Source organism: Dermochelys coriacea, chromosome 7 (assembly GCF_009764565.3).
Source record: "Dermochelys coriacea isolate rDerCor1 chromosome 7, rDerCor1.pri.v4, whole genome shotgun sequence".
In the NCBI taxonomy this organism is placed as follows: domain Eukaryota; kingdom Metazoa; phylum Chordata; order Testudines; family Dermochelyidae; genus Dermochelys; species Dermochelys coriacea.
In genome coordinates this window covers 63,780,385-63,807,409 of record NC_050074.1, presented here as the reverse complement: position 1 = coordinate 63,807,409, position 27,025 = coordinate 63,780,385, and the positions used below count along the sequence as shown (strand labels likewise).

The 27,025-nt window shown below is 36.6% G+C and overlaps 1 protein-coding gene across 4 annotated transcripts in view; it reads right to left on the bottom strand.

Annotated features, from left to right (window-relative positions):
- Window positions 1–27,025, bottom strand: part of LRMDA (leucine rich melanocyte differentiation associated) — a 959,691-nt gene that overhangs the window by 377,093 nt on the left and 555,573 nt on the right. For all 4 annotated transcript variants that reach the window (XM_038411757.2, XM_038411761.2, XM_043518074.1 and 1 more), the window contains one exon: window positions 17,180–17,306. In XM_038411757.2, coding sequence (XP_038267685.1) covers window positions 17,180–17,306 — 127 coding nt within the window. The remainder of the gene's footprint in view (window positions 1–17,179; window positions 17,307–27,025) is intronic.

Genomic DNA, 27,025 nt, shown 5'->3' with positions numbered 1-27,025 from the left:
CAGCTAGCTTGTAATCTTGTTTTCTCTTATTCTCCTCCCTATAGCTGCATTAAATTGCCTGTTGAGAACAACATCATATTTGTGCTTTATAGGTAGAATGATTTGTATTATGTAAAGATTTGGCTAACAGACTAAAGACGCATTCACACTGAGCCAGATTACATGCTGTTAATAATATTCTGGATGCTCTTGGGATGCCTATAATTCTGGAGGACTACAGTTTAGCATTTGAATATACGCCTTGTGATTTCTCAAAGCAGACTTTTTAATCATTTTTCTAGAACCACACCAACCAAAAATCAGACAGTTGAGTGTGTTTTGGAAGGGAAATGAACTGCAATCCAGTATGGTTTTTTTCCTCCTCTCAATAGTAAGCATAAAATTTATCTTTTCCTATTAAACTGTATGACTTCTCCACTTGTTCAATAGCTTTCATTACAATGTTGTACTCAGAGAATATTTGGTTAGCACTACATTAGCAGGGCTGTGAAATAGTCTTTACGCTCGACAAATGTGCAGAACAGCAAGCAAGCCAGAATTATTTGTTTTGAATAAAAGTTCAAACTATCTGTAGTAGTGCAGTAACTGTTTGGAAATTTGGTTTTGATATCGCAAGCCCTTGTTTCAAAAATATTCTTAAGAAATATCATTTTAAATAAATTAAATATCTAGTATTGCAAAGCTATACTCATCAAAATGTTAACCTTCTTTCATTATTAACTATAAAATTCAGTATAAAGCAGATTCCTTTATTTCTGTTTTCATGAAACGCTAAACTTACTTGGCCTCCATTTACTAAACACTAAAATTCTTTATATTGTGAATATATTTCATAATGTCTGAAATACTTAGTATTTCAGAACAGTCTTAAAGGATAAGCTCACTAATAAATGGAATATCCTTGTACAAATACAACTGGGAAACGTACTGTAGCATTTCTTTATTAAACAACTTACTTTTCTTAACATTATAAGGGTCACCTACCAAATATACATTGACTGGACATAGTATAAATACTTTTTTTGACCTTTGGTTTCAAGTTATAATTAGCTGTCTGGTCAGAGTTGCTTACAATGTAAACAAAGACTGATAAACCCATATTGGCTGCAAGTATTTATTACATTACAACACAGCTGCCAACTGTCTAACCGTTTTAATAAAAAGCTATTTTCTAAGGTTTATGTTTTATTGCATGTATGACTCCCTTATTGGTTAGCATTTTGGAGTTGTGGAAAAGGTTATGAATTTAGAAACTGACTGCATTCATATTATATTTAAAACTTAATGCTATTTTATTAAAGACATATGGGCCTCCAAAGTACACATATTAAATGTCATGTAAGAAAAGTAGCAGTTTAAATCATGGTCAAATTCATTTTTGACGCGACTCCTGAGGCTTCCCAAGATCTGAACTATTTCTTTGTAAATCTGGCAGTTTAACCACACTCATAAATCACTTTCAAAGCACATTATTTCTTAATTTTACTGCATTAGAGAGCATTTGGCCTACATAGTGAACTGTTTGTAGCAGTTATGTGAACAAAGTCGTACATTTAGTCTTACAATGTGGGAAGGGGTGGGGGAAGAGTTTTTGCTAGTTTTTCAAAGGAATTGACTTCCTTTTTTTATTTTAACTTAAATAAATACAATTGCTGGTGAAACTTGCCTGGGTAAGATTTACATGCTAGTTTGCTGTATGTACATTAAATGAATGTTCATGTCCATTAGCTTCTAGACTATAAATTAGAAACACAAAGGTAGCTGTAATTTAATACTTTAGAAAATACACCATAGATATCTCCTTCAAAGGAAAGATGATCTATGGATCACCACACTACCATGGGTGGAACAGAGAATAATAATCTTGTAGGATAACGCTGAATTTTTTTTTATTTGACACCTACATACAGTGATGATGGATGCATGAAAAACATACATGTCTAAAAATATATTTTCAGTAAACATTTTTAAAATAAATTTTAAGCAGAATTAAGGGCCCAATCGATTTCCTATTGAAGTCAACAGAAAGATGCTCATTGAAATCAAGGGGCACTAACAGTGATCCTAGCTCATAAAACTTTGATTGTTCCTTATTATGGCATATTTAAAACACTGCTATTTTTGAAATATTCTTCATTTATTAGATAAATATCAACTCACAGAGATGGTTATGTTTCACAGGTCTTGCTATGCACATTTCATACTAGGACATGAATTTCAAAATAAATCAGGGTAAGATACCTCCTGAAACCTGAGAAATACTGAGTACTCTCAGCTCAAAGTATCTTCAAAGAGGAAATAAGGATGCTCAGCATCTCATACAAATCAAGCTCTTTATCTATAAAGCCCAATTTTTGTCATTTGTTCCTGAAAGGGAAATTTACCCAAAGTCATGCAAATCATGACCCTGTTCATCCAGAGATGGAACTCAATGTAAAATCTTCTATTGACTTAAATTGAAGCTGGAATTAGATATTCAGTAAAAGGCCTGATTAGCTTGCACTGTAACTGGCATTAACCACTGCAATCAGGCACAAAATTGATGCATTTATTTTCATTGCGTTCCAACAAAATACAAGGCCGCCACTAGCTCTCTCTAGCCTCTGGACTCTGAACCAGAGATTTGAGGCCAAATTTGGCTTTGGTGGAAGCAGGTGCAACCCAAAGAAGAGAATCAATTTACATCCGTTTACATCAGGCCTAATCTCTCCCCATCCCTTTTCTTTGCCAAAGAGAGAAGTAATGGAAACTTTTAGACATAAGCTGAAAGGGCCATTATCATTGCGTATGTCTTAAAAAAAATTATATTGGCCTAAAAACTCTCAGAATGGTAGCTTTAGATTGGGGGAGAAGGAAGAACGATAGTGCTTTTTAAAAGCAAATTAGAAGCTTTTTTTTTTTTTTAAAATAACCTATCAACCAAATTGTTTTTGCCCTGTGGACTAGTTATGGTCTTTGTCTTCACTAAAGACAAAGTGACTGATGCTTCTGCGTGTATTCAGTGATAGCATCATACCTATCATTCCTAGAGGTCATACAGGACCATTGGACTCTGCTTTGGGGGAGGATCATCATGTTTTTTCTGAAGTTATTTGCCCTGAACATGTCTCAAGATGCGAGGCTGGAGCAGCAAGAGGTGAGCCCTGAAATTTTGGTGGATACTAGCCACATTATGTTTTAATTGTCTTCTGCTCCAAATATTGTGAGATTCACTCATCTAATCCACGGAGCAAAATTAAAACCAGTAGTCCACTCCGGAACACCTCTATCACAATCAGGGTCTGTGACATGTGCTACTTACATACCACAGTGCTATTGTACTGCATTTTACATGCAAATATAAAAACATGGTCCTTGTCCTGTTGGGTTTACAATTTAAGGCCCGATCCTACAACCTGTTGTGTGCTGGTGGTCTGCTGCCCCTGGGCACAACCCCACTGACATCAGAGTCTGCTTGCACACAATTGCGAAGATCAGGACCTAAAATTTTATTACAGACATAATAATGACAAACACAGGAGGCTCAATGGAGTACAATAGTAAATAAAAGGAGGCAGATAGGGTATTTTAGAGTGTGCAACTACATGAAGACAAGAAAAAGCAAAAGCTTCAGTTTCTTTAGTGACTTTTTAAATTGAATGTCATTACCATAAAGGAATGAAGTACATTTCATAGGAAGATTATATTTGTTCAGCTCTGGAGCAGATCTGAGCTACAAGAGGTGGAGATTTCAAACAGAAGAGAGTGTGGTCATTTGAACATATTATTATGTAGGCTGCTCCAGGAATAATAGGCAGCATAAAAGACTGACTGAAAACAAAAAGCAGAAAAGTAAACAAAGGGAGTGGCTAGGCAGGAAGTGTGTGGGAGAGGGACCAAAATATTCTGCGGAAGCACAGGACAAGTTCCCTGCACAAGTACTGGGTCAAACTCCCAACAGATTTACAGTTATTTTCTAATGTTTAGAGAAAAAAGACTCAAGATACCAAAAAAGAAATGTAAGGGAGAGGCTTCATTGACTTACAAGTCATGAACATTATAAAGAACAAACAAATTATTATATAATCTTTATTCTACAGCAGGACAACAGTTGAAGCCCTGCAGCAATAAGGGAACCCACTTTGGTTTGTTCTCCTGCTTAGAAAAATCTTCAAGCTAAGATCATACGTGGCAGTATTAGGTCTCTGGGCTGGTAAGAAATAATAATTTCCAGTTCCAGGAATATAGCCAAAAACCCTATCATATTTAAAAAGACACAGGAAAAATAAAATGATGTTAAAATACCCTTGCTGAAAACACTTGGTATAATTGCTATCAGTGACAATGCCAGTGAACTTAGCTAAATAACATAAAATAAAACTCTAATTATAGTGCATTGCTTCCTTATTGATAGCATCCTGTCTGTTACTGTAAGACACCCCACTGTACAGAACATAAAAGCAAACATAATATCTAATTGTGCTATCATTTCCAGTGCCCCTTGCAAGCAGGCTCATCTGCAATCCCTAGTAATTGCTGACCTTCTTGGTTGGTCAGTAGGATGATGAAGGCAATTTAAGACAAAGTGTGTACATGCCCTGCAGAGCTTGTTATGACAGCCATATCATATCTCATCACAGTCAAAACAAATGAGATATGAAAACATAGCCATGACAGTTTTCTCAACTTCTGAGCCGGAGATTTCACATTTACCAAAATACATGTCGTTTTTTATTGTTGTTTTACCATCAATTTTATCTCCCAAAAGAAATAAGGCCATGATGTCTAATTGCGAAATTACATCAGCTTTCCTCAGGGTTTGTAAACAACATGTGTACCTCTGCACTTAAGAATACCGCTCTAACTGTAGCTATGGGCAACCATTTAGGGAATGTTCAGGATCAGCATGCCTCAAAATCCAGGGAAAGCACCAGCATGGGGCAGAAAGAATACAGAGATGAACCAGTCCAGAGTCCCACAAATGTCATATTAAAAGTGTCTTTGAAATACAACTAACTTTTCTTTAATCAAGATTATGACATACAAAGAAATTCCTATGCTTGCCTGTGATGTCTTCTGCAAACAAAATCCAATCATGTGAGCTTCTCTCAGAAGCAAGAACTAAAGTAGAACCCAGCCATATTGATACCGTGTCTCATCCTACCTACAACAAGCGAAAAACAAAAACTTATGGTCTGAAATCATGACTCCACTAAAATCAATGGGAATTTTGCCATGGTCTTAAGCGGGGCCAGAATTTCACCCTCAATGACTACGTATCAAGAGTCCCTAAAATAACATAGTTAAATTAGGTGAATAGGTGGAATACTGGACCAACATCCACGTTCTAAACCCAAAGAGTCTGATAATGTCTAGAGGATGCTATTGTCATGGATACATTGGTGACATTGTACTGGGTTCCATACCAAAAGATCTCACAATTTCCAGACAATCTTAACAGATGGGAAATATAACAAATCCGAGAGTAGAAAAATTAAAACAAAGGTAACAAACAAGTTGTCAAGTTAACATCTTCATTCAAATGTATTTTAATGATGAACAATGCCTACAGTTCCTTTCGCCAGAGAATCTCAAAGTGTTTTACAAATATTTAATAAGCCTTATATAGGAATCAATTCACCTACCACTGAAATACAGCCAACTTTGAGGTACACATCAGCAACTGGTTAAACAGCACACTGCAACACTACATAACAGTTTAGGACAAAACGTAAAAACAATGCCATAGTACATTAAAACTGCAGAGAAATCTAGGGAGACAGAATGTAATTACCTGCATTGGGATTTGGCCAGGGCTCTGGGATTAACACCCCTAATGCCATGGAATCATCAAAGACTAAAAGGACCTTGATTCCATGAGTCAGAAACAAATAAAAAGAAAGCACAAGTCCTTGGAAAGAGACTTCATTTCCATAATACATTTTGGACAAAAGTATTGGATATTGAAATCCATTCAAAATAACTTTCAAAAAGAGCTACAATATATTAGTCTTTCAAGAAACATCACTATGAAAATAAACAGTGGAGAAAAGTCCCTCTCCTCCTCCATAACACAAATGTCTAATCCTCAAGAGTCTATTCTTCCTCTCATGTCAGGTGGAGATAAACCAGGTTAGACGTAGAAGATTATGTTCCTTTGCCACTTTAGCATCACCATACCTCCATTTCTATCCCCACTGTTAAAAACTCAACAGTCATCTCTTGCCCCAATGACTGCAGGCTCTTTTTCTCTGGCCACATGACCTCTCATCTCTCCCATGCATATAACACACCACTACAAACATCGTCTTCTCTCTCTTCACTGTGACTGTCTCTCTCTCCTCTTTGAGTCCATTTACCAACTTCCTGTCTCCTCCTGAATCATCTTCCTTACTTCCCAGGTTCTCCATAACTCTGCTCCTATCTACATTTCTACTGTCATCATTTCCTTATATTCCACTTTGTACATTGTCCACCCTATCATCTCCATTATTCTTGGGAGTTGTCTGTTTCTCTCAGCATCATACCTTGTTTCCCAGACACCATCCCATACACTTGGAACATCCTCTCTCCTCCTATGCAATCCACCTACTTCCTTTAAAGGCACCCTTAAAAACCTCATTTCCTCCATCTTGCAGTGCAATACTTATCTCTGCCTTGTTTCTCCCCATTGCCACCCCCCTTTTGCCAATGACGGGATTTTTAAAAGCCACGTTTAAAAAAAAAAAAAACTAGAATTGCTGTCTGTGGACTGTTTCTCTCTCTCCTTCACAGTTTTTTCACCACAGCATGGTCTCTCTCAATACTTTGTAACTGTATATAATAGACGATAAGATCCTTGGCCAGGGATAGCATTTCTTCTTATGTTCATAATGCACTGTGAAGACCAATGACACCATATGAATAATGACAGAATTTTGAGCCAAGAACCACCAATGCATACCCACTGACAAATTTAGTCCCCGATCCTATAACTGGATCTGCTGACAAGGACTCCTATTATCATGAATGGAGTTCTGCATGTGTGCAAGGGTCTGAGCTAGCAAATCCAGTTACACGACCAAGGTATTAATATATATGTGCAGTATCAAGTTTTACTTGTCTTACAGTATACATTTATCCAACCTGTCCTAAACTGTATAGCAATACTTGCGGTGAGCTATTGAACAGCTGCTGAGCTTCACCCCACTGGTAGTGTAAGTTTAGAGATTATTTAAAATTTTGGGCATTCTAAGATGACATTGGTTTACATTTTGGATGTATTCTCTGATCGCTCTGGGACCAATAAAATAGTTAAAAACCATTTGTTTTGAATTTTCTAGTGCAAATCTCAGAATCTATCCTGCTTTCTGACACCAAGTAATGGTATTGTCGCTTATGCATCAATATACAGTCTTTGTGCAATATATCATGTTGTATGGAACCACATCTGCATATTGAAGATTTGTGACTGAGCCCCTCAACTGTATAATAACGTACACAATTTTCTATGTTACATGACAATTTTTATTGACTCTTCTGATGTTTTTGGCAAATGAATTAAATTCATTCCAGTATGCACTGCTAGCATAATTTTCAGTGCTGAACAATTTCTTCTTTTGAAATGAATTTGATTAACAGATATAAGCTGTACTTTTTAACTGCAACAGCACACGCTGCTGCAGAAATGTTCTCCTGGAAGACACATGGACTCAAATTACTATTTCCTCACGCAATATATATATATATATATATATCTGGAAGGAATTAAAGTTACACGTGAGCCCAATGATTTGCTATTTAAAATGTTCTAAAGAGCTAAAAAAAAAGGGAGTTAAATACTACTTCTAATTCTGATCTATTATGAATCATGTATTTTCATGGTGGTACTGTATCAGAGTCTGAGTCACAGACCAGAACCTCATTGTACCACACACTGTACAAATACATAATAAAAGACAGTCCCTGCCCCAAAGAGCTTACAGATTAACTACAAAACAAGAGACAACAGGTGGGTACAAACAAACAGATAGGGGAGCACAAGAAAAAGTGAGACTTACTCCTCAGCATGATAGGCAGTGATCTCAGCACACCAGCTGTCTAACTATTGTCAAGTTTGTGGGTTTGGGCTTTTTCCTCCTCCACAGCTAACCTCAAAGATACCGTGAATCATGATGTCTACAAATTTATAGTACTCAAAGATTAGAAAGATGAAATTACCAGTCACATAAAACAATTCTTTGTAGCTATGGTAGGTCATTTCCCCCTCGTTTGCTTTCCCTCTCCTAGTTAAATGCTAACAGAATATTAGTAGCTATTGGTCTAAAGAATTGACAGAGCTAAAAACTAGTGTACTATGTTAAATGAGAATTTGGAATCCCAATGTTCAAATAACGTAACTATCATTGGTATTCAAGTGATGCAATTCTCAAAAGTGTTACTGAAATAATGCAGGGATTTAAAAAAAAAAAAAAAGCAAAAAATGACATCATTTTAAGACAAGGTATCTCGTAATCTACCACAGACCAAAACACAAACAGACCAGTAGGGTTACTAGAAAACAATTTCTAAACTCTAGTCTGGGCCCAATAATCAGAAAGAAAAAAAAATTCCTGTTGAAAAACTAATGGCAAAGGGTGCAAACAGAGTAAGAGTGCCTTCATAATAAATGGGCCAAATTCCCAAAGGCTGTGTCATTTTATGCTGTTCACAGACACATCTGTATGGATTCAGTTCAGAGTTGAAATCAAAATTATGTTGCTTTGGACACGAGGATGATGAGAAAGGTTACCTGGTTCTTAAAAGCTCTCAAGAACCGCTCTTGGGTCTTTTCGGTAAATCAAGGGATGTCTTCAAGTAATAAAAGAAGCCCAGTCAGTTCCAATATAGTATTACAGTTAATTATTTACATTACTTAAGTGCTTAGAGGCTGCAGCAGAGAGGGGACCCACTGTGCTAGGCCCTGTACAAACACACAGTAAGCAAGAGTCCCTGTCCCAAAGAGCTTACAGTCTAAATGGACAAGACAAAGGATAAGATGAGGCACAATGATAGTTTAAATGACTTGCCCAAGGTAATACAGGAAATTTGTAGCAGAGCCAGAAGCAGAACCCTGATCTCCTGACTCTCATTCCAGTGCTTTAGCCACCAGATCATCCTTTCTCACTAATTAGTTTCATTTCAGATTGGTAGGAATGGCAGGTCCAATATTTTCGATTCATTTATTCCTCCTCAAAAACTTCAAACTTAACCCACAATTTTGGCTTAAAAGTTAATGTTGTCCAATTTTGGTAATTTTTTAAGAAATTTTAAAAACTTTATGAAAACACCACTTTCCTGAATCACATGAATACGATTTCAACTCTAAAAAAATAACATAAAAAGTAAATTCCCAGTCCTCAGTCATGCAGAAAAACTTGAAAGTGTGACATATATCACCCAAAAGGACTCAGAAACCAGGAGACAAAGTCAAAGAACCCAGAATAATCTCAACAGCTTTTGAGGCCTGGATCATGATTTTTGAATGCTTGAATTTGGCAATGGTGTGCTTTTATCATAGTTTATTATCTGAATACACAGATGAGAGCACCCAGTAATATGCAGGCCAAATCTTCCAGCACAAGCAAAAGCTGTTCACTACAGAGCACTCCAGTACTATAGTGCACAGTGAGGGTACCTGGGGTAACAGTTGCTGGATACACAGATCTACTCTCCAAAATCCCTCACTTAAAGATAGGAATATTGTCTAGCCATGCAGGCTTGAGTCTCTGTTAGCGAATGTAAAGCAGCTCTGCTGAAACCTTGTAGCCTGGATAGAAGGGAACAGAAAGGGTTCCATCCTCTGATTCCAGAAGAGCATTCCTACATACAATTTGTTTTCTCCTACTGGGCAGAGGGTCCAGGATTGTGCCTCAGGGTCCAACAGATATGTTGGAATGCCAACTTCATTTGCACATTTATTTTTTTTTCCATTGACTGTTGTTGGCTTGGGGAATTAGGACTATTTTACTTCTTCGCCTATAATCATTACAGAAGTCAACAAATGAGTACTGGGTTAATATATTACATTACTTTCATTGGAGTTTTAGTATCAGCCAAAGGTGTCAGTGTTATGATACTTACCCCTCTACTAACCATCCCTCATATTTGTGTCTACACAAGATCAAGTACCAAACTATTTTGCATCTCTATAAATGCTACTTGTACAGTTCAACTGCATGCCCAAAGGTTTTTATTTTGCCATCACCATACTTTGCTTTCCTCTAATGAGTTGTGAAGGAAGAAAGGAGAATGAGGCCTTTGACTTGCTTTTAATTGCAAATGGGCTTTACTAAAATGGGCATTTACTAGAATCTGAGCTAGGAGGTCGCTGTAGTGTTGAAAGTCTCTGAGACTTATTAGTGGTAGACTAATAGCAGCTAGATTGGCCACACCAGCAGCATGCACCTATGTTTGGTACAACCAACACTGGTAACAGCAGTTAAAAGGACAGAAGACCCAGCAGGTGCACCAGCCTATTTCTCTTTCTTTGTTTTGTTTTGTTTTAAGTATTCCTGATAATTCACTTAAATGGTATGGACAGAAATCAAGAAGAATCATATACAGAGATCAAACTTCCAAGGTGTGCCAGTAATGGAAAGTAGAAAAAGGGCACAAATGTATGGTTTTAGTGAGTAGGATTTTCTTGAATTTTAATGTTATGTCAGCAAAATAATTTCTGGTTAATTAGGAAAAAGTCCTTATGTTTAACACACACTTATCGGAGCATTAAAATACATTAATCTGATTTAAAGCTACAAAAGCAAGGGAATTCCCAGTTAAGGGTGACACTGCCTCCTTAACTCAGCCCTATTATGTCTAAGTATTGGCGTAGGTAAGGTAAGTAAGATGATTCACTATTTGGAGACCATTACAGCATGATTTTTCTGTACAAAGTTCCTAAATGTTCTAACTCATACCTTTAACATTACTGCAAAACATTTTCTGTGGCTAGATTTAATTTGTATTTTTAATAGTGTTTTTGTTTTAACAGTGAAATATTTTAAAATAGACAAATTTAAAAGAGACACCAACTTGGTCTTGGTCCAGGCAAGAATCACTATTACTCGGTGTAGATCTTTGACATAAAAGACAATAAGGACTCCTTGCAAACCACTGTAGTTTGCCATGTGAGAAGTATTTGGGGATTTTTTTTTAAACAATCAAAGAGTTAAGTATTCTTTATACCCTATATTGCTGTACATGGACTATTGACCGAACACTGTGTTATGGTCTCTTGTTTAAGTATATATTTAGGGACTTCTGAAACTGCACATGATAGATGCTTCAGCATGTCTGATTGTAATGTGACTTACTGCAATGTCTTCTTTGAAGCCATTATTATTTACTGCATCATAATCTAATTGGGAGTCTTAAATCTGTGGCTAATTAACATTTTAAGACATGGAATTCTGAAACAATGGACCAGAAGAAACTTTTACAGTCTATTGTGTCAAGGATCACTTAGAGAGAGTTCTTAACTAGTTGGCACTTCACTGACACAACAGATCTTAACTCCTTTTGTCATAACCATACAGCTAAGGGTAGCCTAGAATTTCTCCTTACCTGTAAAGAGTTAAGAAGCTCAAATGACCTGGTTGGCACCTGACCAAAAGGACCAATGGGGAAAACATGTCAGTGTTGCCTTCCCACTCTGAACTCTAGGGTACAGATGTGGGGACCTGCATGAAAGACCCTCTAAGTTTATTTCTACCAGCTTAGGTTAAAAACTTCCACAAGGCACAAATCCTTACAGGTAAGGAGGAATTCTAGGCTACCCTTAGCTGTATAGTTATGACACCTTTAGAGTCCTTAACTCTGTAGCTAGTGTAGATGCTATGTGCTAGGTCCATATGCAATGGATCCTAGGAAGGTTTGTTAAAATAAATAACGAGCATGCATAATGGGGGGAAAAAGTTTCCAAAGGGCCCATTTTAATGCATCTTTTACTATTTTTATAAATGACCAACTTCTCTGATTCAAGAAAAAAAAGGTGCAAGACACAAATTAATACAGATGCTACATATTCAAGCAAAGAATTATGCCTCCATTCTTCGAAGCATTATTTTATATAGCTATATCATCTCTATCTATATAAATCATACATGAAGGGAAAATTGAGTGACTTTACTAGAAACCATTTGTTTATACCTATACAGCATATAGTATAATCACTCAAATTTCCCTTCATGTATGATTTGATTTTAATGGCTTTAGAGAAAGTAGATGATAAAACTATTAGAGTAGCAAAATAATATACCTTGTGAGTGGTAAGCAATATGAAAACACCGATAATGATCAAAAACTAACAGGCACTGCAGTTTTTGCTTAGCTGAGCTAGTGTTAGCTGCATTGCTAAATATCTACTTTTCCTAATATAATAAAATAACATTCCACCTCCCTATAGAAGATGGGTATTGAAACGGCACAGTGTGAACAAAAGTTAGATGACCTCACGCTATGAAATACAGCCATAACCTCAACCTGCCTTGTTGCTTAATTAGCTTCTTTTAGGTATTTACAAAAAGCCATCTTGGTCACGTTTTGAGACTACAGTGTGAAGAGTAAAATATTTGAAAAATAATCACAAAATAAAAGCCATTTAAAAATAAATGAATTTCAGTCTTTTGAACATAATGGGCCAGATGCTCAGTTGGAGTAAACTGATATAGCTCCATGGATGTGAAGTCATTTCTTTGGGGCTATGCTGATTCATACCAGCAGAGTACTTGGTCCAACAAGCTTAAATCACAAGACTTACTCATGTGCGTCCTCTCCACATTATCTATTATTATAAGCATAACTGAGAAAACTGATAAAGTTAAAATGCAGTAAGGGAAACAAAGCAGCGCTGGTTTCACTGGCAATTTGCTAGAATAGCCAAATGCATACGTTGCAAAAAATAAACATAATACTACGCACAGTATCCTAAAATATGGTATATATTTGTCATTAACTAAGATTTATATCTATATACATACACACACTCCGTGAGTGCGGGGATGTATGTCTACAGTATGTCTGTATATAAAACTGAAACCAATGTGATACAAACTGGATGAAGAATTAAATTAGCAGGTAGGCTTTTTTCAAACTAATATACCCAGTTTTATGATGCTTCATCCATTCATTTTGTTTATTCATGCTCATAAGCAATGTACAAAGAGGGGGAATCCTCAAATGCGCATTTTCAACTATGCCCATCTAACCCTGCCATGTTTTGCATTTTTAAGTTCTTAAAGATGAAACACTTGGTAGCAAAATTCATAGTCAAGCTATGAAGAGAAGGAGGGTACAGCTTTAAATAATTATGTCAAAGAAATGACAACTGAGCTCTTTGCAGGAGCAGGGATGAATAATTACAAAGCTAGGACATAATTAAGCAATTTTGACTGTCGTATTCTTACGCTGTCGTTCTGATGTGAAGTGCTGTCATGCCCAGCAACATACTTCACACTGGACAGGCATCTTCCACTTTGATCTACACTTATGCCAGTGAAATGAGGTCACAGTCTGGGCATTAAATGAGGCTCTCTCATCTGGCTCAATGCCCCTTATCCAGCCAGGCTTACAAGATCTTTATTAAAATCAAGCATGATACAACATTCAATATTTTGACAGAGGAAAATAAAAACATCACAGAGTAATGAAGTTTAGCTCACTTTACATGGAGAGATGGAACAGCGCATTGTAACGTTAAACTGTTTTCTAATGAATGACTGCATCTCTCTATCAGAGAGTCACATCAGAAACAGATGCATTTTAAACAACAAAGGATGAAATGAAGTAAAGCAAAAGAAAGTGCAGTGTCTTGTTAAAAAAATAAAAACCTGAGACATAAATATAAGTATAGGAATTTACACAATATAAAATATTTATGACTTTGCAAAGACTTGTGATTGCCAGATACTTCTGCATTTGTGTAAATAAAAGCTGGTTGGATGAAAATGTCCTGACTTTATTCTCATTTCTGGTGGTGTTCTTAGTGGGTCATTCTCACATATTTTATAGAAAGAATAAAATGACACATCACAGCCTCTTCCAGTTTATCAATCTGCTTTGGTTTTTTTGTTTGTTTGTTTTTTGCTGAATACCTTTTTCTATTTCCTGCTTACCATAATGAAAGAAACCAAACTTCAAATATGATTTTGTTATGAAAAATAAATCAAACAGGTTCAGTGTACTACAATACTCAGGAAAATATTTCCATATGGCATCTATTCAAACCCTCACAACGCATTCCAATTCCGCTAATTATCACAAGATAAATATGAGTCAACAGCATAACACTGTTGCAAAAAAAGCAAACATTATTCTGGGATGCATTAGCAGAACTGCTGTAAACAACACACAAGTAGCAATGTTTCCGCTCTACTCCACGCTGATTAGGCCTTAACTGGAGTACTGTCTATTTCTGGGCGTTACATTTTAGGAAGGATGTGGACAAATTGGAGAAAGTCCAGAGAAGAGCAACAAAAATTATTAAAGGTCTAGAAAACATCATCTATGTGGGAAGACTAAAAAAAATGGTGAGCTGTAGCTCACGAAAGCTTATGCTCTAATAAATTTGTTAGTCTCTAAGGTGCCACAAGTACTCCTTTTCTTTTTTTAAAAAAACTGGGTTTGTTTAATGTGGAGAAGACAAGACTCAGAGGGGACGTGGTGCCAGTTTTCAAGTACATAAAAGGAAGAGGGAGAAAAATTATTCTCCTTAACCCCTGAGGATAAGACAAAAAGCAACGGGCTTAAACCTCAACATGGTCTGTTTAGGTTGAACATTGGGAAGAACTTCCTAATTGTCAGGGTGGTTAAGCACTGGAATAAATTGCCTAGGTAGGTTGTGGAATCTCCATCATTGAAGATTTTTAAGAGCAGTTTAGACAAACACCCTGTCAGGGATGGTCTAGATAATACTTAGTCCTGCCATGAGTGCAGAGGACTGGACTAGATGACCTCTCGAGGTCTCTTCTAATCCTATGATTCTACTTGTCCCCACCCATGTACAGTATAATTAATTCCCTTTATCCAAAATCCTAGTTCTCCAAAAGCAGTGTGCCTCCCTTATAGTCCTATGTAGTTAATAGCACTTCCATTTATCCAAATGCCCAGTAACCCGAAACTTTCAGATACCCCCAGGCCATTCAAATGAACAGGAGAGTACCATATATACTTGTATATACACATAACGGTTGCCACTAAAAAGCATAATTTCTCAATAATTATCACACTGTGATTTCTGAGATACTACAGTTATTTCCCATTCTAGAGTACCATTTTTGTGGAAACTGTGGGAAAATGTTCCTTTTAATGGTTTTCACTGTATTTGTGTATGTGTAGTGCATCTCTAAATATATATACACACACAGCATCTACAAACAGTTCCACCCATGGAAAATATGCTTACATATTATATGTCTGAACATCCATAGTAAAACACATTCACCCAGAGCAATTATTTGTTTTTATATGTATATTCAAACTCATTTACAGTTGTTTATTTTAAAATTGGTTATTTGTATAGTATACAACTTTGTATGATGAAGATAATTCTGTAGCACACTTATAGGTATTTATTCATGCCATCAGAAAGCATTTACAAAGGTATTTTATCATGCTAGGTAACATCAGCAATTCTGTAACTTTTTTTTTTTAATTCAACAAGGCCACAACAACACTAAATTTGAACCTTGTGCGAAGAGAATTGTTCAAATAAATGTATTTTTTACCTTTAAGACTTAGAGGGCTACTAATTCAAAATTACGCAGTAGTCTAAATTAGTCATACAAAGGATAGAGTTTGGATCTTGTCTCTGAGAAGCACCTTACCCTAAGCAATTGGTTTACCAGCAAACACAGACTTGCCACTTTCTCTTGCACTAATCGAAACACAAATGATAGATTTATAAATGAAGAATGTAACTGTTAATAGCATTAGAATAAAACTTCACTAATAATGACCTATTAAATGTGAGAAGATAGAAAGAATAATTATAAAAAACAAGTGGCATAAGCACAACATAATTTACACATTTCAACTGCTGAATTTGCAGGATTTAGTAAAGAATACTCTGTGAGGAAGCTTTTCACAAAAGCTTAGAAATAAATTATTTCATTTACTACACACTGTATTACAAAAACTGAAATAACTAAAGGTACTTAGTAAACAATATGTCAAACCTATGCCTGAATAAGAACTGTTAGCAGTTTAGTAGTTATAAAATGAATCAATCTGAATTAATTTGCTATCTACTGCAATTGTACTGGTGATAACGAATTTATCTAGTAACACTTATGCCATCAAATATAGTGTAGTTCCATCGCTGCTGCGCTATTATTCAGCATTATTGGAAATCTGCAATAAATTATTGATGATGTATTTTTGAGAAGAAAACAGCCTACAGAAACCTACCAGATTAATAAACTTGAAAAGAATTTTAGATAGCTAATCGTTTCCAGAGATATTTGTAATGCTGCAAATACACTGAAATACTAAGGGTGCTGTTATCTTGTACTGATCAATGATGAAAGAAGGCAAACTGGAAAAAATCCCATCTGTATTCTGTTTGAGTCAAAGGCAAGCAATTTTCCCAAGTTTGAGGCAACTGGTGTGAGAAGCTTGAGTCTGAATCATAGATTAGAGAAACTGTCTCTCCAACGTCAACACTCATTAATATGACACCACATTAAATTACATTGTATCAACTAAAGGTCAATAAACACCATAGGTGTGAGCTCTGAGATCAACATCTGTGTACAACATGCATGGCAGGGGACAAAGCGTCAGAAAAATTTCCTTCTTTTTAACATATCACAGAGTTGTTATAGATCTTTAGAAAGATCTTTTGATCCTGGCAACATGTATTTGTTGATTAGTTATGATTCAAACCAGCATTTCAACTATGATGCAACAACTACGGTCCATTAATCAGATTTAACAGTAAAATGTTGAACTTGGAAAACACAGATTAAGGATTTTTTTGTCCCACACCTGACTCAAGAAGCAGTACTGTGGCCTACAAGATCTCTGTCCATTGCTTAGACATAGCTTTAACCAACCTTTCAGAATATTTGTTTTAAAGATATATTACTGTTTAATGAAGGTATGCATAGTTACTTTTCTCTGATTTGAAAAGTGGTAGGCAAGTGGGATCAGTGTATGTTACAATATCCATTTAGTCTCCTACCTTAGCATCCACGGGCTTTACCACTTTCATGAAGGCACCTCGTAACAAGGCTTCCTCACGCTCCCATTTGGTTACTTTCCGAGTATCAAGAAATTTCAGGTTGGTCAATTTGTGTAGAACAAAATACCTAAAAGAAATGACAAAACATTTGAAAATTAAAATCCACATTGACGTACAAATCCATCTTCACAAATTATATGACTCAAAAAAATATACAATTGAAATGACCTTTCTTTCCCCAACCTTTCACCCACTCCCTATGATCTAGTCTACTCTACTCTGTCTATGTCAGGAAACTGATATTTTCTCTTTGTGAATGCAATACTAAGTGGACCAGGGATACTCTGCTGTAGGTGCACAGCCAAATGAAGCAGTATGTGATGTATGACACACCCATGAATGGGCCAAATTGGAAAAGGCAGCTTTCTGAGAACATAAATACAGAGAATAGATACAGAGATTTTGATAAGCACGGCTTCCAAAAAATTTTTAATTTGTTAAGTGTAATGTTATCCGATATCCTGCTGGACAATTTGGGCATGGAGTTATGTAAAAAAAAACCCAACAAAATCTTCTCCACCTGCTGTGCAGTTCTGTAATGCTCAGGTCTTCAGTCACAAACTCGCCTTCAAATTTTTATTGACTTTTGCTACAAATACAACAATCATCATTGTTAGCAACATCAGGTAAATTGTATATTAGGGTTTTGATCCAGCTTTTCATCAAATACCCTAGAAAGTCCCCTGCATTAAAGATAATATTCCAAGGTACACAGTGATGTATGCTGTGCATCAAAGGGCATTTAAGAGTCTTATTAAAAACAAGACTTTATCTAGAGATGGTACTGAGCAATATAATTTGGATCTGGCTTCAAGATCGGAATTTTGACCCTGCCACAGTTTGGAGGTATAATTCCAGTTTTGTCTTGTTACTGATATGGGCCCCTTTCATCTAAACCTGGTTCAGGTTTAGATTCTAAAGTGTGCACGCACGCACTCTTATACACCCTCACACAAATTTTGGACAGGTGTTCAGATTCAAAGTTCTTGTTTAGTCCCATTGCTAGTTCTCTGTAACTGCATGTTTTGATCAGATAACAAAAGCTTCATTGGCTTGAAAAATACTGAGGGCTCCTTACATACAGAAGTAGAAAGCATGGCATGAATCAACAGCAAAACGAAGCACACAACCATGGAAGGTGATAATATCTAACTACTTCAAGTACCTGCTATTTACATTCAGTCAACCAGATGTGAAACAGACTCTGCAAAGGGAGGAAGTGCCAGACTCTTTCCTGGCAGGGGGTGGAAAGGTGATTGATAATATTCCCCCATGTCTAGCTGCTTCCCATAAACACCCAATCAGTCAGTCAGTCAAACTGGTAATCATACTGACTCCCTCTGGCATTTGAAAGAACTCACACACATCCAGAAGTCCCAGAAAACCTTGCACAATGCATATGGCTATATTTTAAAGAGAAAAATAGTGTTATTATTTTAAAGGTCGGAGTTACCTTCAAGTACTCCTCAGTCCTGGAATCTCCTTCACTGGAGGTTTCAAAAGGAGGCTGGATAGTCATCTGTCTTAGATGGCTTAAACAGAACAAATCTGCATCTTGTTAGGTTAGATGGCCCAGTCCCTTCTAACCCTATGGTTCTATGATTAACTCAAAGAGATTCCAAATTTGTCCCAAGTTGTGAGACTAACAGAGTTCATGAACATCACATTCATGTTTTTATGAATTATTTAACCTTTCTTACAGTCAAACAAAAAAAATTCTACAAAGCAGCCTTTCAGCTATATACACCTTTCCTCTGAGGCAATGGCCTTGTAAATTTTTAACAAGTGAATTGAATATGTTCACTGACACACATTAAAATGGTCTACAGTTTTAATACGAATCATCAGCCTATGCACTTTAATGAAATAATAATAATAGAAAAATAGTAATAAAGTAAACAAGTCATTTTGCTACGTAGATCATGTCCCAAGAAAGACCATTTGTTCAGTTTAGCTAGATATTAGAGATACTGCCATACTCTCAGACACCTCCCATCTTTCCTGGGTGCCCTTCCAGTCCTTTCTGACATTCTGCTATCCCATATCTTTCCCTGGAAGAGAATACATCCATCTTGTGTTACTGGCAGAAAAGCTCGGATGACAACAGATTCTTTCAAACGAAGACATATACAGGAGGAAATAATATGTCAAGAGTGAAGCTCCAAATGAGCAAAGACACCCACTAAGTGTAAGGTGAGAAAAGATGAATATTCAGGTGAAGAAAACATCAGTATTAGAAAATCAGCAAATGTTTAATGATGGAATGAAAGATGCCATCAAAAAGCAGGCAGCACAAAACTGACAACAGACGAAGACAGCCCTGTCATTTTTGCTGACTTTGGATCACAGCCCTAAACGTCAGTCTCTCTATCATTTTAAGAGAACTTAAACTTATAACAGAAGTGTTTCTATGAGAGTATTTTTCTCCTTTTCTCACCCCCGTTTTTAAAAAAAAAATTCCAGAATTAGGGCCTTATCAAGAAAAACCCCACAAAATAAATAGCCAATTGTGTCACAGGACAGAAGTATTTTCAGGATTCCTAGTGGGGCAGAGGTTCTGCAGGGGATGATAAAACACAAAGGCAATCTGTAACAGACTTTAAAAAGCTAACATTAGGAGCAAAGTATCCCAATAATGATGCAGTTTAAAAAGAGTCAAAATTAAATTACAACTGAATGTTATAGTTATAATTACAGGTTTTTAATAAAACAATTGCTTAAGGGCAGCATACAACTTCAAGGTAGATTTTAGTTAGTAATATATTTCATTTGTGATGCAACTTCAGCCTAACCAATTTGCCATAAAAATTCTATAAAAGATTACTAAAGCCAAGGAATGAACACTACAATATCAATTCAACCCTTGTAAATATTATCCAATGTTATTTGTTGCACAAAATCTCCTTGCTGTGATGTATGACTTAGTTACTAAGGTTATCACAGCAGTATCCTAAAGTTGCATAGTACATAAAACATTTCAGTTAACAATGCAGGGAGGTTAACTCCCACAGATAACCTACTATCAGAAGGTTAGCCCAGATGACATGCCTCTGTCAGCTTCCAGGAGCTATTGATGGTTCAATCAGTTTGTTTTGAAGGTAAACTACAACAAAAGGGCACTAAACTTATTCAAACTGTCAACAGGGACTATCTGGAATGTTGCTTGCAGGTAAGTAATTTTGGGTGTTTTAAGACTATTATCAAACACCGATGGCTGCAGAAAAAGACATCTACTAATAACACAGAGTGCAGCTATCATAAAATACTTTATGGCAGGCACTGGGATCTATAAATTGCATGACACATTGCAAATGCTTTAGACTTATACCATTGCCAGTTAAAAGAACACCACTGAATGAAAAAAATCCATCTGAATTTTACAATCTAAATTTAGAATGTTTTGTTTTAGTTTAGGGGTCGGTTGGGGTTTTTTATGATCATTTTGAATCTTAGCACTGTTGCAGGTGCCCTGAGACTGCTGTTGTGGGGGGTCACCATCTTTGCAGTACTGTGAAAAAAAAGGTTATCATCTGTAGTAATGAGGAAAGTGGCGCGCTCTAGAAAGGGATGCTAGAAGGTATGTAAAGACGCAAAGGAAACCGGCTATGCAAGGAAACCAAAATCATCTTTTGTCCAAAACTTTTTTCGCCCCCAAGTGCGTTAGGAAATTAAACTAACAAAGGGGACTAACACAAAACAGAAGTCAAGATCACTTGTAGCTGTAGGTGGAGAAAAAAAAAACAGCACGGAATATTGTATTCCATTTTATCTCAGCTTTAAATAAGTGGAAATGACAATATTGGCTAATGATTCATTTACCAATTTCATAAGTGTTCCATGTGATTAGGATTGTTTTAACATTTTTTACACAGCCCTGTCAAGACATTAAGGGGACATTTTCAAACAGATGCATGGGTTGGTGATTCAGTTACACAACTCCACCACCTATGTTTATGAAAGTTGGGGAAGAAATTCTCTATATAATACTTGAGAGAGGTGTTGAGGTCAGAGTACTGGAACCAGACTTAGGAAGATGTGAGTTATAATACTAAATCAACACACACACTTGCAGTTTTATATGCATAATATACAAACAGTGAACAAATAATAATAGTGTCTCCAATACTGACTTACTCCACAGACTTAGACAAGTCACAGACAGGGGTGCTGGAACAATTTGTATAGTGGGGGTGCTGAGAGCCATTGAACCAAACTATAAACCCTGGAAACCACTTCAAGTCACGGGGTGCAGCAGCACCCCTAGTTCCAGCCCCTATGGTCACAGACTTTCCATGTCAGCTTCCTTATTTGTAAAATGGGGGTAACAACATTTAGCTACCTTGAAGGGATATTGCAGGTATTAATTAACGTTTATAAAGTGATTTGCAAATTGAAAGCTCTATGCAACTTATTTTTAAAATGTACTCCTCAAGGTACATCTACACTTCAAATGGTAGGTAGAGTGCAGACATTGAACTCCCAGCTGGCACGGGTATAAACAGCAATGTAGACCATGAGGCACAGCTTAGACGAGTAGAACAAAGTGCCCTAGACATCTGAACCCCTAGAGACAATATCCTATACAGCTCTCTACATGCCCAAGCAGTGCCTCCCACATCTAGACTATTTTTAGCGGTGTAGTGTTCCACTGCCAGAGTGAGGGGAGGCAGTGAGGAAAGGTTCTGGAAACAAGAGAAAGGCTCTGATAGGAGGGAGCTTTTCCCTGCTGCCTGAGCCTTTCACTGCCACGTATAGCTACACACTGTAACGACAAGCTTGGACCTAACCTGCCTTTCACTGCAGCATGTAGCTCCGTGTGTAGTGCCGATACTCTATCTGTTGTAGATATAGCCTGTGTTTTGCAGCCTCGGAACAGACAAGAGCAACCATTCACAAAGTCCTTGGAGAGGAGCTGACATTTAAATAAATAAGAGAGTCCAGCCTTAAATGGAATTGGGCAAGAGGTTCTAACAGTAACACCAGGAGGGTAAGGAAAGTTGTTTTAAACATGTACGTGAAATACCTGGGTCCTGATCCAAAACTCACTGAAGCAAAGCAGGTCCTTATGTGCTGCATTAAATAATTATAATGTGTTAGTTTACACTTTATATTACTTGGATGTATATTTCATTAACCATTTAGGTTTAAGGGGTCAGAAATCATTGCCAGGCATTAACACATTATTCATTAGTACTACTGGGAATGCTAGGAAAAAAGGAAAGCTAGAGTCAAGGAGTCCATAACAAGAAAAGTCATACAATGGCATAGCATCTGCACTCTCATGTGCATGCAGATTCATAGATTATCTCCCATCGTAAAGCAGGCACAAGTTGTAAAATATACTGGGCTTTATGGCATCAGAGAACATAATCACTCTTGAACCAGACTAAAAAGAAAGCTACAGGGTGCCAATGAAGTTGCCCATTGGAAATGGATCTTTGACTCTTCTTGCACTATAAGAGAACTGGATATATAGAAGTTCACATAATAGAAGGAAAAACTGTTACACTGAGCATGTAATGAAGGAACAAAGGTTAAACTATACAAAGACCGTTAATTTTCTCCTTTTCTCTTTCTTTTAAAAAAATACATATTATGTTGTAAACAAATTCACGGCACAAAATTCATTTTGGGTTGAAGGATAGAGAGTAGTACATCCAGAAAAGTCTAGCATTCCTGGTACCATATGTGGCAACAAACTAGATGGGCAAAGTTTTGGATTAAGAACATTTTAACATCTTCATTTTTATTGGAACCTTTCAACTATTGTATTATTATATTTTTTCCTCAAATCCTAGTAGCCTGAAGGCTTATGAATGTCCATAACCTCACTTGCAGGATTAGAGGGCCTGAGCCCATTCTCATTTACACTGGTATAAACTAGGAGTCACACCACTGAAGTGAATTATATTACACCAGTGTAAAACTGGTGAGAGATCAGAACAAACCCAGAGGGAATGAATGGTTGACTTTAAGGCATTGGGCTAGATTGTCTACTGAGATTTGGCTCCTTGGCTTCTATTGTGACTCTCACATTGGAGTTGTGGGGCTTATTTAATGTTTGGCAAGTGCCGTTTGCTGTAATTCTCTCTCTCTTTCCAGACACTTTTGAAATAAAAAAGCCCGGGGTGAAAGTCAAAATATCATCATCACCAATAAGATGAATAGTATTAGCCTATGCCTGTTTGCACCTGTTAATAGTTCATTATCCTTACGGAAAAGGTTTCCTTTCTTTTTCTCCTTTTGAAATACATAGTTGTGGAGTTTATATTATTTATAAAATACCATAAGCAAAAAAATTAAAGCCAAAAGGTAGTGTGCTCTCAATAAGGGCAATGGTTGACAAGAAGGCTGAAAATCTCACAAGAGGAGCTTCAATTTTGCAGAACCACACGTGCTGAGCAAATGATTTAGTTCAGCAAGCTAATCTATACAAAAATGTGTGAACTTCCTTTCTTATGGTTGTATCTTAAGAGGACTCTATAAGGTTATCACCATTTACTCCTCTCTGCCAAAGATAGCATATTGTACTTTTAAAGCTAATTTAAAATAAACTCAGGCATTTGTTTCCACTTGCCTTTGTTTCCATGTCAACAGTGCTATTAATGAATGCACCATTCCAGGAAATGTCAATAAGGAGCAAAGAAGAATGAACAAGCACTAAAAACTTCACACACGGTACACACCCCTCACAATTATCTCACTTTAATAAAAATAGGTGAGGTCACCTACAGCATTAACAAATGCTTGGTAACACATTCCGACCCAGATGATTTTTCACAGTTCAATAACAACATATTTGAAGTTATCACTACAAACAATACACCCATAGGAGAGACCAAGTGTGGATACAAGAGAAGCAACCAGCAATTATTGTGTTGACTTCTGTTACTTTGATCTCTGGGTCATGACCTTTGCTTTCTTGCAATCTTCAAAGCAGAGACTGGAGGTGAAGTTATTTAGAATGCACACTGTTTTTCAAGCCACTTTTCTTTCTGTTTCCATTTTGGACTGGAATATTTTCTGGCTTTCCTCCTTCCCCTATATTTTAATATACTGCTCTGAATGCCCAGTTATCCCACACATACAAATGAGCTGCTCTCCCCGCTTCCCGGCCCACAAGCCCCAAAGTATTACAGACACTATTTCTTGAAATAACTTATGCAAAAATGTAATGCTGGCAAACATTTTAAACAATAGCATTTCACACAAAAAGGAAACTGAACACACATTTAAAAAATATACATAATCTTCACAAAAACAAAAAAACACTCTGTTCCAGCATTTTCAATATTGCTAGTTGAGAAATAGCTTTTATTCCTAAAAAAATGTCAACCGAAACAGGTTTTGTTTTTTTTTTAAACAAAAAAAGTTTTTTAAACACATTCAACACCATGGATCTCAGAGGATCAGGGCCTTGCTGAAAGAATAATTTCATATGCAAAATTATGTATATAACATCCTACATGTATTTAGATATGCTATAACTTTTTAAAAATTACATTAAAATTCATTTTTTAATTTGTGCTACTAACAGCACTTTAGATAATTAAAGCTGAAAAGCTGAAAAATGTATTTGACTTTTCACCACTGGATCAGGTTTTTGCAGGGTTTTGTTTAGTTTAGTTTTTTGCTTTTTCATTTCCAGTCAGCTTGTTACAACAAAAATAGTTGATCAAACCTTGATTTCTAGCCACTTACTTTCTGGTTCTCACATATCTGTAGGATGCAGCAATGTTCAGGTTGCAAGCACCAGAAGGTTTGAATTCAAAACAAAAGGCTCTGGTGTGTGTGGTGTTTGTTTTTGTTTTTTAAATTTCATATAGGTTCTGTCAAACTTTTTCTCTTTTTAAAAAAAATTAGGGCAGAATTTTATAAGGTACTGAGTCCTATGAAACTAAATACCTTGAACTCTAATTGATTGGAATGGAGGTGAGTATACTATGAATTTTGCAAGATGTGTCCCTTCATATTTGGGCCTCAACTACCTGACCACAGTCCTTTGAGCAAAATTTTGAAACTCTCACCTACCTATGTAGCTACCGAGTCAATTTTCTCCATAAAGCTGTAGCCATAATAAGTATACATACCAAGACCTTTTGATTATAATACTGTCTGGCACATTCTAGAGATATGACTACACTGAAATTAAAAACCCATGGACTTGGGCTTGGGCTAATGGGCTGTTTTACTGTGGTGGTGTTTAACTGCAGTGTAGACATTTAGTATAAGGCTGGAGCCTGGGATCTAGGGCTCTGCAAGGTGGGAAGGTCCCAGAGCTTGGGCTGCAGTCTGAGTCCAAATATCCACACTGCAATTAAACAGCCCCTTAGCCCGAGTCAGCTGACAAGGACCAGCTATAGATGTCTAATTGCTGTATAAACAAGTCAAGACTATGGGGATGTGAATTGTAGAATGGTCTAATATGTTTTGCTCTAACTGCCCTGTGTAGACCTTGCTGGTGTGCACTAAAAGGTCACTAGTTCACATTTACGTAGTGCCATTTCAAAAAGGACTACAGTAGCACAAACTAAGTACTTTTGAGTTCTCACCAGCAGGGTTTACATAGGATAGTTAAACTGTGACACTTCCAAGCACTCTACAGCTCATACTCCAGTAGTTAAATTACAGCACCATGCAGATAAGCCTAGTGTATGAGATATAAGAATGCTTATGGGAAAGTACCAGGAAGTTTGCATTTCAGCTCCAGAGCTATATGTTATTTAACTACGGAGTAGGCTATTCACTTTAAAACTGGTTAATTAAAACTGTTTTTATAGATGCAAAAATGCCAAAAAAAAAAATCTGACAGGAGGGGGGGAAGCATCAGTGTTGCAGTTTTCAACAGATAAGTAAATCCAGTCACTTCACATTTCTGACACAGTGGTTTACCACAGTGTGACCTAAAACTACCTTGACCTCATAGAAATCAACATTTTGCAGTGAAATGAAACAACAGACATGCTTGTTTTGATGTATGGCTGTGTGACATATTATAAATATTACATCACATAACCACAGAGATTGTCAATCAATAAGATTTTTTTTCAGACATCACTAAATGAACCATGGGTTCTTGCCTCTGAATGGCTCCTTTAAGGTACTACTTTTGCTTAAATGATTAATAGCAGACATATTGTCAGAAAGTGTACTTAAAGTGAAAAACAGTAAACTGTAGAAATATCATTCATTTTTAAGCAATTCTCTAGTGAAAATGTCACATAAATTTACATAGAGACAGCACTATCAGGCTTTTTGTAAGCTGGGTATTAGGCATACCTTCCACTTTAGGGTGAAAGTGATGGGAAAATATTTTATAAAATCTAGGCCACGTTACTTAGTGGAAACCAAGATGCCATAGCTAAGCTGAATTCAAAAGTAGGATTGTTAGAAGTTAACATCTTTAGGCTAAAGATACAGTAGAAACTATTCTCAAAAGTTGGGAATACTGAATAGAGAATGTTTATACTCAAACGAGCTGTGCTGCTGCCAACTCCACAAGCAGAATTTCAACCAACTACAGTATTACCAATAAGCCACGGCACCTTCCAAACAAACCTCCTTTCAGGTCTCCTATCTTTCCTACTGCACGTGTTGAACTATACCTCCTACATAAGACTTTTGATCGTGTAAAGATACAATCAGTGTTTTCAATATCTTAGATAACATGCTGAAGAAAGAGCTCAGTTTCTCACTTGGGTAGATAGCTTACTGACCATGCTTTTTTGCCTCTCGTTTAACTCAAAAAGAGGGCCATTTTCAGTCAGCTAATGTGGAAAATGCCAG